The 11,616-nt window shown below is 42.3% G+C and overlaps 1 protein-coding gene across 1 annotated transcript in view; it reads left to right on the top strand.

Annotated features, from left to right (window-relative positions):
- The window catches only part of Rrp15 (ribosomal RNA processing 15 homolog), a 29,696-nt gene extending 19,890 nt beyond the window's left edge, over positions 1–9,806 (top strand). Inside the window, exon 5 of the mRNA XM_005348843.1 lies at positions 9,213–9,806. Coding sequence (XP_005348900.1) covers positions 9,213–9,344 — 132 coding nt within the window. The 3' untranslated portion in view covers positions 9,345–9,806. The remainder of the gene's footprint in view (positions 1–9,212) is intronic.
- Positions 9,807–11,616: the final 1,810 nt, after the last annotated feature.

Raw genomic sequence — 11,616 nt, 5'->3', positions numbered from 1 at the left:
GGGAGGGGACTGTTGCAAGACAGGGTTTCGGACTCACAGAGCTCTGACTGCCTCCTGAGTGCTGGGATAAAGGTGTGTGGAGACTGTCATACTGTTTAAATCAGGGTCTCACTTTAAGAATGCGACCAGATCTCATCAGAGGATCACACATGGGTATATGACTCGGAACCTCAGTAAGAGCAGTGTCTCTGTGTGCTAGATGGTGTGCAGGGTCCTTTCTTGTAGCTGCTGTTAAACGTAGAGACTTCTCTTAGAGTTGAAAATCAGAACCAGTTGAAATAGTTGAGTTGGTTCACCCTGATAGCGCTCAGTGGAGTCTGGACTCAGATGCAACATGACTCCGTCCCTGCTGCAGTCATTGTGCAGACAGCTGTTGGTGCCGCTGCCTGCACAGACCTGATTGAAGCCGTGGACCACAGACAGACTAGAAAGAGGGATGGGGAGGCAGCTGTTGGTGCTCATGCCTGCACAGACCTGATTGAAGCTGTAGGACCAGAGACAGACTAGAAAGACAGGCAGGCAGGCAGCTGTTGGTGCTGATGCCTGCACAGACCTGATTGAAGCCATGGACCACAGACAGACTAGAAAGACGGACAGGCAGGCAGCTGCAGCCTGGATTTTCCCCTAGGTCTCTCATCCCTGCTTTTGATATAGAAGATAATAGAATGCTTGTAGAAAAGTCTTTGTAAACTTACCTGTTAGAATCTACTTTTTAGTTGTTTTTTACAAGAGATTAGGATTTTTCTAGAAAGCACACATATTTTTTATTTATGTGTTGTGCACTGAATACAAAATGTAGACTACCTCTTACACGGTATATGAAAACTCTGAAGTAGGAAGGGAATCTAACTAATAGTGTGAGGGGTGCCAGATTCTCTTATTGGGTCTGTAAGCCATTGGCCCTTCTTTGTTTTGTTTATGTTTTGCTTGCCCATATTTCTTCTCATTTAAATTCTGATTACTGATTAATTGAAGACTGTAGCTATGTGTGCACCAAAGATTCTTTATTACTTGGGTTTTTTTCCTTTTTTTTTTTTTTTTTTTTGAGACAGGGTTTCTCTGTATCTTTGGAGCCTATCCTGGAATTCTGATGTAGGATTCCTCCTTGTATGCTATGGATATATTTTACTACCATTGACTAATAAAGAAGGTTTGGCCTATGGCAGGGCAGAATATAGGTAGGCAGGAAAACTAAACTGAATGCAGGGAGAAAGAAGGTGGAGTCAGGCAGATGCCAAGTAGCTGCCCAAGAAACAAGATGTGAGGTGACAAACCACAAGCCTCGTGGTAAACTATAAAATAATAAAATGGGTTCATTTAAGATGTAAGAGTTAGGTAGGAATCGGCCTGAGCCATTGACAAACAGTGTTGTAAAGGGTTGTGTGATTTACTGATGACAACTTAGGCTGGAGGGGCTGTGGGGAAAAGGGAACACTCCTTCTGCATTGCTGGTGGAGTGCAAGCTGGTACAACCCCTTTGGATATCAGTGTGGCGATTTCTCAGAAAATCAAGAAACAACCTTTCTCAAAACCCAGCAATACCACTTTTGGGTATATATTCAAAGGATACTCAACTGTGCCACAAGGACATGTGTTCAACTATGTTCATAGCTGCATTGTTTTTCATAGCCAGAATCACCTGGAAACAACCTAAATACCCCTTGACTGAAGAATGGATAAGGAAAATGTGGTCCGTTTACACAATGGAGTACTACACAGCAGAAAAACATGACACCTTGAAATTTGCAGGCAAATGGATGGAGCTAGAAAACATTGAGTGAGGTAACCCAGACCCAGAAATACAAATGTCATATGTACTCACTCATAAGTGGCCTTTAGACATAAAGCAAAGAAAACCAGCCTACAATTCACAATTCCAGAGAACATAGACAATAGTGAGGACCCTAAGAGAGACTTACGTGGATTAAATCTACATGGGAAGTAGAAAAAGACAAGATCTCCTGAGTAAATTGGGAGCATGGGGACCATGGGAGAGGATTGAAGGGTAGGGGAGAGGAAGGAAATGCATAGCTCAATAAAATCAATTTAAAAATGTTAAGAGGAAAGAAAAAAAATTTAACCAAGAAATGCAATCCTAGATTGACATTTAAATTAAAGGAACTATAATCTTATTTTAAGTTCTCTTACCTGTCTTACAATTGTTAATTATAAGTATAAATATCTTTCTCCCTTTTCACAGAAATAAGTATAATTAAGTAGAAATATTACAATTGATGTTTTAATTAAAAATAACTGGAAAAAAAAAAAGGTTTGTGTGATTTTATTCAGGTCTGGGTGACCAGGAAAGGAAAGCACAGTCTCCATTTACAGAACTCACTCTGCAGACCAGGCTGGCCTTGAACTCAAAGATATTCCCCTGCCTCTGCCTCCCAAGTGCTGGGATTAAATGTCTGTGCCACACCACTGCCCAGCACCAAAGATTATCTTTTAAAAATAGGATTTTGAGATATTTCACGTACCATAAAATCCAGAAGATTCCTTTATAACTTTGAGTACCAAAATCCAGTCATGGTTAACATAATAGATTTGTTGGTTTTATCTTGTCATTTCTTCTAGCCCAATAAAAAAACTGAAAAAAACAAAAACAGACAAAAATATTACTGACTTTAAAAGAAACAAGGTAGTTGTTTTTTGTTGTTTTTTGTTTTTTTTTTGTTTTTGTTTTTTGTTTTTTTTATTTTTATTTATTTTTTTTTTTTTTTGGTTTTTCGAGACAGGGTTTCTCTGTGGTTTTGGAGCCTGTCCTGGAACTAGCTCTTGTAGACCAGGCTGGTCTCGAACTCACAGAGATCCGCCTGCCTCTGCCTCCCGAGTGCTGGGATTAAAGGCGTGCGCCACCACCGCCCGGCAAGGTGGTTGTTTTGAAGAAATAATAATGAATGCATGGGTTTCATTTATCCATGTTTGTTTCTCATTGTGCCTTTTCAGTTGTAAGCCAGAAAGCAGGAGCTAAGATGCTGATGGGATGTATGTCAGACTTTTTGGCACAGTTATTTCTCGGGTGTGCCTCTTTGTTGCTGTGCTGAAGCACATTGGGTATGTGGCCAGATGGTTCCATGGAGTGATGTAGCTTCCCAGGTTAAAGGGGAAATTAATTGCTTAGTTTCTTTTGATAGAGGTATGTGCCCTGAGCAGGTCGGGAGGGCATGGTTTGGGGGATGCAAACTTGGGGAGGAGATAGTTAGGTCCACTGCCTCTTGTACTGCGTTGGTTACTGATACTACATGAAACACGAGTGGCATTGGAGGTTAATCACCTCCTTCCAGTCCAGCTTACTAGCAAGCATTTTGAGATGTGCTGAAGTTTCTAAAGATGGGAGTCTATATCTCTCCATTTGGTCACCTCCGTCCATAGTAAGAGAGCCTCCCTTCCCTTTGACTTTTGTCCATCTTTTCAAATGTCACAGATGTGGGACTTATGAGTCATTTATTATTTTCAGTCAGTTAAAATACCTTCATATTTTAATGCTGAACTTTGCAAATATGGCAGTAGGAATGCCAGTAACCGGGTCCCTGTACCCTTTAGGGATGGCCTAGTTTTTTATTGTGGTATAGAATATACATTGCTTTTGTTTATGCTGCATTTGTTTAACTTTGTAAAGATGTGTTGCTGTTTCACCTTGCCTGCCTAAAGCACCTGATTGGTCTAATAAAAATCTGAATGGCCAATAGCTAGGCAGAATAGGGATAGTAGGGCTGGCAGGAGAGAGAAAAGTAAAGCTGGCCAGCCAGCTGGGGGCCAGATACACAGACAGGCACAGAGGAAGCAGAAAAGTAGGACATACAGAATGAAGGAAAGTAAAAACGCCTGAGACAAAACATAAAGGAATAGAAACAGGTTAAATTAAAAGAGCTAGTGGGACGAGCTAAGCTAAAGCTAAGCATTCATAATTAATAATAAGTCTCTGTGTCTATTGGGGAGCTGGTTGGTGGCCCAAAGAAAACTCCATCTACAGTTTTTATTTCAGGGCTTCATGTTCTGGAACAAGGTATGCAGCTCAAATATTTGCTTTCATTGTCTTGTCCCCTAAAATCTTATTCTTCTCCAAGGAGTTCTGATAGGACCATCTGTGTATTGTTAAGTCTTTTGTTGAGTTTGATGTTCATATTCCTTATTTGGACTCAGCATTGGAAAAGAGCTGTTTCCCAAAGATTTTCGTACTCAGCAAACTTGTCCCCTTAGACATTGGACCAGCTTATTCCCTGTGTGGTTTCACAGTTGTAAACCCGGGTTTTTCGTTTCTGATGTGTAACTATAAATAGGATGTGCTTGAATACTTTATGATCAGTTGGCAGAGACTGTTAGGTATTTCAGCCTCCTAGTTTGGTGTGAAGGTATCCAGGGCACACTTGATGCTTTGTTTGGTCTTTGGTTATGCTGGTGAACTTGAACTTAGCCATCACTCTAAGACACTGAGTGGTGAGAGATATTAGTAATGTGTGTTACCTGAGACGCAGTGCTATGGAACTAGACATGCGAGCAGTGGTTTGGGATAGAAGTCACCAAACAGACCTGAGGAAGGACCGCTGCGGTGAGGGGGCAGAAAGGGGCCCCAGTAGCTGTATTGCAGTGGGCTCGAGCTCGGAGCAGAGCCTGTGCTTCAGGAGGAACAGTTCCGAAAGCGGAATTGGATTTTCTTTGAGAGCTCTGTACATTTGACTTGGACTGGAGTTAAAGGTTGCTTTAACTCATTCTCCCATCTCTAGTTCTTTATCATATCTGTCTAGTTTCTTGGGCTTATCCGTTACTTGAGTGTGGAAACTGCACACGTTTGTTTGTTTGCTTGTTTGAGATGGACTTTCCCGTTACAGCTCAGGCTGGCTTTGAATTTGTGATCTCGCTGTTTAGCTTTCCAGCGGTTAGAAACATGGCATGTGTCACCATGCCATCACAATTGGCCGTTTGAGGTCTAAACTACAGCACTGTATCCCACCTTCTGTCCCCAATGGTCCAAAGTCAAAGCTTTGAACTGCACCCTGTAGAGCTCTTAGAAGGTGGTGGAGCCTCTAAGAGGTTGAGCTTACTTGAGGAGAACTGGGTTGCTGGTGGCGTGACCTTCATGAGCTGTTGAGACCCCCATACCTGGGTTGCTGGTGGCATAACCTTCATGAGCTGTTGAGAACCCCGTACCTGAGTTGCTGGTGGCGTGACCTTCATGAGCTGTTGAGACCCCCATACCCTTTTCTTTTTCTTCATCCTGTGCTCCCATCCTGTTCTTCGACCTCACTGTGGAGATCTACCTCACCATCCAATGGAAGCTACCAACTGTGGATGCAGGCTCAAACCACGAGCTTAGTTAACCTTCCCTTCCTTGGCATTGCTTGTTCACAGCAATATAAAGTGTGTGTAGCTCCTGCTAAGGTTAAATCAGCTGGACGTGTGTAATGTGACTGACTCTATGTCCGTTATTTTTACCTTGGTGTCAGCCATGATGAGCTGAGGCCATCATTGAGTAAATCCTTCCCTTAAAGGTGTTTGTTGGTTTCTAACAGCAGCAAAACCCCATCTTACTACAGTTGCCTCTAAACCCAGTTAAAGAATTGATCATTTCTTTAAGGAAGTACAGAAGTCCTTGATTTTTGTTCTTGTCTTAAAAATAATAGATCAAATTTTTGCTACTTCTTTATTACAAAGAAACCAAGCTCTTTGTTGAATCTTTACATTTTTTTAATCATATGGATTTATTTACTAGTTGTATATACATGCCCTGCACATGTGTAGAGGTCAGAAGACAACTTGCAGGGTCAATTAGTTCTCCTACCATGTAGAGCCTGGGATTGAACTCAGGTCATCAGGCTTGGCAGCCATCATCTTATTTCCCCTTGCCAGCCTCTGATAGCTTCACACCTGGAATTGACCTCAGCCTTTCTCCTGTGGCTATTTTGTTTGTTTATTTGAGATAAGAGTCTCACTGTAGCCTACCCTGACCTCATTCAAACTCCCAGGGATTATAGACAGGCATGTCCTACCCTGTGCCTGGTCCTGTTCTTGTGTTAACTTGTGATCATCCGGTTTATCTTTTCATTGTGGATACTCCAAGTAGTGTGCTCAGTGCTAAGATTGTTTATGGAACATCCATAAGAGCAAATGTAATTTGCTCAGATTGGAATTTGTATAGAGGTTATTATAAACAGGGGCTGGGGCTGTAGCTTAGCTGGCAGAGTACTTGACCAGTATACACAAAGGTCTGGATTTTAGTCCCAGAATGTCAGAAGCCATGTGTGGTGGCATATGCCTGTAATTGCAGCAGTCCTATGTTCAGGGGCATCCCTGCCTTACATAGTCAAGTTTGAGCCCAGCCATATACACGAGCCATGTGGATCCCCCTGCAACACCCCACCTCAAGAACTTAAACCTAGTCAGGCATTTCCTGTGTATTTTAGCATTGATTCTGCTGTGGAGCTGCTGTGGTCACGGGTGGTAGAACAGAGCGTCTTAGAGATGGCACCATTATAGTGCATTCCTGTGAATTGTGCAGAGATGGGAACTTGGGAGTGTCTTTCCTGTGCTCCAGGGCTGACTTATCCATCAACTCCAGGACTTGACTAAACTGCTTCGTGTCCTGGAGCCTCAGTTTCCTTGCATGAGATGAGAGTGGTGATTGCTACCTGGCGAGGGAGTTGCAAGTGTGCTATGAAGCATCTAGCCACATGTGCCGACTTGACAGTGCAGTGAATAAAGTTAAAGTGAGGTGGAATCGTGGTTAAAAGATCCCATCATCCTTGGCAGGACGAACCTAGAGGAGACCTGGAAGCTGGAGAAGTGGTGCAGGTGTGTTTTAACTTTGTTTAGCTTTTAAGGTTTATTTGTGTGTATGTAGTTTTGGAAGTCACGTTCCCCCGCCCAAACTCATTTATTTTAATAGAAAGCTGGGTTAGGGTGCCCTTTGCCCACTCTGCAGCTTCTAAGCCAGGGGCCTCCATACTTCCCTGTGTTCCTACTGGGATATCCTCTCTGGAAGCCCTCATTCTCCTTTGGGATCTCTCAGGTCTCTCTGATTTCCTTTCTACTTATTTAAATAATTTCCTGTGCCACCTGGAATTGCTCCCATGTTGGGTCCTGCATCTTCTGGTTCTTGCCTCTTGACTCCATTCCCTTTTACTAGTGAAGACTCCTCCAGGCTTTGTCCAGTGCTGACAGAAAGGCTGGTGGCTGAATGATAGGATCTTTGCCATGCTTCTGTCCTTTGATGTCAAGTTATTCTAGAACTTTCCTTCACTTGGAGCCTGGAGACTTTCTTCTTCCTTGGCTGCACTGATGACATCCTGTTTTGGTTTCTGTCCTTTGGAGTTCCTTCTGACAAGGACTGCAGGGAAGTACCTTTGTGCCGGTTCCCTCCTTACACTTGAGGAATGATGTGTGTGAGCATTCTAAAGCACGGATTGTAGCCTCCGTTCGGATCTTCTCTTTGCACTGCTGTTCTGCAGCCTCCTGGACTGGTTTCTGCCTTTCTTTTTCTTTTATTTGACTCCTTTTGTATGTGATTTCTGAGTTATCTTCTCACGTTTCCCCATATCGTGTGTTTTAGCTTCAAGCCAGCCTTGGTTACCCTTCATATCTCTAATGGGCACTTTAAAACCAAGTGAATCTGAATTTAAGTTTTTGTTGCCTGTTCCTGTAGCTTGCTGTATTTTATTCTTTAAACATGAATTTTAGTTATTCAAATTACAGACTATGAAGTCTGTTTAAAATAACACAATTTCGAAACCCCCAAGACTATCTGGGTTACCAGTCTATTGTTATTGACTCTCATAGGGTAACACACCAGGAACTTGAAATCAGCAAGCACTTTGTTTTTTCACTGCGTTTTATAATTCTAAGTTGTTGATAAATTTAAAAAATTGAATTGAAACTAGAGAGTGGTGGCTTTAATCCTAGCACTAAGGCAGGAGAATTGCTATGAGTTGGAGGCCAGCTTGGGCTACAGTATAACTTGGGTTGTAGTATGAGACCCTAGTTCAAATCCCTTTTTTCTCTTTAATTGAAAGCTTTGAGTAATTAACTTGGTTGTGACTATTGGTCCCAGGTGCCTCTCAGGAGCAGCTATTATTTCTTAAGGAGACCAGCAAGGGGAATGTGGGCTAGAGAAAGCCTGGGGTAAGAGGGCCTGACTGCACACCAGAGAAGTCTGCCTCCTGTCTGCAGCATGGTGTCCTCAAGGAGCACAGGGTTTCTGGTTCTCTGCACTGGGATCACTGCAGCTGGGTGTCCGATACCTGTCCAGTACGAAGTCAGTTCCCGTCTGCCAAGTCTGAATGATCCTTGCCTCTTGGTTCAAGTCGTGTTTTAGTTTTCATCACACAGATCTAGAAGTGATGCAGTAAGACATTTCCCCCTTGATACGTTATGGGGAAGCTTCAGCAGAGTTAGGTAATTAGCTTGTGAAACCTTGCGAACATTCTGGGATCTTTTATTCTTTTAAAATGCTTACTACATAGATATGGCCCCAAATGTGACAGATTTGCACAGACTGGCTGCCACAGTGGTGCTGGACAAGGGTGGTTCATCAGAGAAATGTGTTGCGTTACTTACTTAGTGCCACAAGATGGTGCTGTTTTACCGTGAAAGGAAGGCTTATGTCCTTAGCTCCAAGTAGTCAATCCTGTGTCAGGATGAAGTGAACCGGCTACTTAGTTTTTTGCCTGCTTCAGTTATTCATAATCTTAGCATTTTATTTAGTCTCTGATTCCATGCTTGCATCAGGTAGTGAGACCTTGACCAGAATGGTGTATTTTGTTCACATTTTTACAAAATCTGGACGTGGCACCACCTTGAACACCCTGCAACCCTCTTCTCTGTTATAGTGCAGTTTGGGTTAAACACCTTTGTTAGACTTCTGTTAAAATAATTGCCAAGGACTTTCTAATAAATTATCTCTGGAGGTTAATTAATGTTGTCCAAGTGGTTAAGAATTATTCCCAAGTCTGTATTTTACTTCATTTCTCCCAACTCTACATTATTTTGCTTTCATGTTTCATTGGTAAAATAAAATTTTTTTCACTTTACTCTGTGTTTGTATATACACAAGCATATTATATAAAATCAGTTATATAAAATCAGTTTTATGTTACCTTGGTTTACTCTCATTTAAAACTACACATCAGAAAGTTTGTTTTAAATTATATAAGTTTCAATTTTTTCCTTATGTTTAAATGGATATGTGAAAATCTTGGTTCTGTACATTTTCTCAGACTGAAGCGAAATCAGAAGAGGGCCCAGGGTGGAAGATTCTGCGAGATGATTTCATGATGGGAGCCAGTATGAAGGACTGGGACAAAGAGAGCGATGAACCTGCTGGCGGCAGGGCAGGGACCCTTGACTGAGCAGACTGGGAGCCTCCAACTCTACTCCAGAGACGCAGCCTCTTGACTGTTGGAGCCAGGAGGCCGTTATGAAGTACCCAGATTCCTGAGAACCCCTGCTTCAGTGCCTCCTGAGGTGCAAACTGTACTAAAATTGTGTTGGTACTACTTACATACCTTGAGGATTTTCCAAAATATTTGTACAAAGCCATCTTCTGTTTTTCTGAGCAGTGATGTGCACTTCTCCAGGACCCTCCATGTGAGCACGCACTGATCACGCACCAGGGTTTCCAAAGTGCAGTCCTACCTGTGATTAAAGTGAGGTTGATGTCAGAGTCTTTGTGTCTGCTCAGCTGTGGGAGGTGATGTCCTGTATCTGTTGTGGGGAGTGATTGTGGCATTTGTGTTAGAAAATATATGTAGTAAAATTTCAAATTATAACATTTTTTATTTGAATGTTAGAACACTGATAAAGTAGTCTAATATCCACCCCAGATTTCCATGGAACTTGACTTAAGTTACAAAATTTGAAGGGAAATGGGCACTGGATGTGATGCGTTCTTTCCATAAAGTGAGCCCTGCTACCACCCCTGTGCACGAACTTGCATTGCTGTTCGCTGAAGCCTAGCCCTGCCCAGGCTGTGCTGGAGCACAGATGTTTATGTTTTCAGATCAGCTCAAGGGCCACACATATTCTCTGACTACAGGTGAATCACCCCCTGGCTGGAGTCTGCTGTCAGAATGAAAAGGACTTTGCCCGTAGTGCCTGCTTATTCGGAACTTATGTGTTGGATTAAATTATGTTGTTGGTGTCTGTAGCATTTTAATCTAAATAACTTGGATAAGTTTTCCTCGGTCGTAATACAGGAGGAGTACTAAGTTACTCGGATATGACACAGCACAGGGTACCATTTCAGTGTAATACAATGCAGCTAGTTTCTGAAAAGCTTGTTCCACATACAAACTTCCTTCTCTTCAGAAGGAAAGTCATGCTTTGTTGTCTTCTGTTGACATTTGGGCCATACTAAGTGTTTGTAGTTTTTTCTGAAACTCATATTTGTATTATGAAAGTGGGCGAATGGCTACTTAAGAGAAATAAGTTGCCATGGTGTGTGATTTGTGTTAGCTGAACCCAGCTTTCAAAATGCAGGTAAGGAAGGAAATGTTCACAGATTTATTCTTTCAGAGGGAAATTTATTCCATAAAAAATCAAGTTACCACTGAAACAAAGTGTCACTTGTGAGAGAGGTCATGACATAATTTTGTCAGGTAGACATGTCTTCTAGGTTTCAGTGTCTGTGTCTTACTTCAGAATATTTTAGTACACCAGGGTATGAGGAGTCTAAGGTGCGCGTGTCTGTATGTAATTCTTGAGTCAGACTCTGATGTAAGGGTTGTTCTTGGAAATCTCTATCCTCCTGCTTCAGCTTCCCAAAGAACCACCACACCCAGCTGCTAGGTGTGCTCTGGGCTGTGTGTTGTAAACAGCTGCTGCTTAGCCTCTGCGCTGCCTGCGCATTTCCAGCTACGTTCAAATTCCTCTGTCATCTAAGATCTTTAAGTCTTTTCTGGTTCTGTGTTAAATTCTATAAAGAAGAGACTCACTGTCCTCTGTCATTGTTGTTTTTGTTTGTTGATGTATATATGTGTATGGGTGTTTTGTCTCCATCTACATCTATGTGCCATGGGCATTCAATACCTGTGGAGGCCAGAAGAGGGCATCCCATACCCAGGAACTGAAGTTACAGATAGTTATGAGCCACCATGTGGTTGCTGGGAATTGAACCTGAGTCCTGGAAGAGCAGCCAGCGCTCTTAACTGCTGAACCATCTCTCCAGCTCCATTACTTTTGCTTTTATAAATTTATTTTTATTTATGTGTATATGTTTCTATTTAGGTATGTACACATGAATGTATTGTTCTTGAAGCCCAGAGTAGTCAGATCTCCTAGAGCTGGACTTAGGCTGGGAACTTGTGGGAGGGCAGCCGGTGCTCTGACCCATCTGGAGTCATCTCTCTAGCCTCAGAGGTCTGTTTGTTTTGTAACTAGATTAATAAAGTAATTAAGTAAGTAAGTCTTTAGGATAGGTTGTTTAAAATAACAGTGATTGAACCTACAACCTCATGCATCCTAATCAAATACCTACGCACACACATGTGCATACATATGTACATACATACATGGGAGGTTTGTATGTGCATACATGAGGAGTATGTGTTTATGTGTCCATGTGTAGGCCAGGGGTGAATATGAATGCTTGACTCAGTTGCTCGTCACCTTATTTTAGGCAGG

Source organism: Microtus ochrogaster, chromosome 6 (assembly GCF_000317375.1).
Source record: "Microtus ochrogaster isolate Prairie Vole_2 chromosome 6, MicOch1.0, whole genome shotgun sequence".
NCBI classification, from domain to species: Eukaryota; Metazoa; Chordata; class Mammalia; order Rodentia; family Cricetidae; genus Microtus; species Microtus ochrogaster.
The sequence above is the reverse complement of the archived record's forward strand: the minus strand, read 5'-3'. Positions and strand labels throughout refer to the sequence as shown.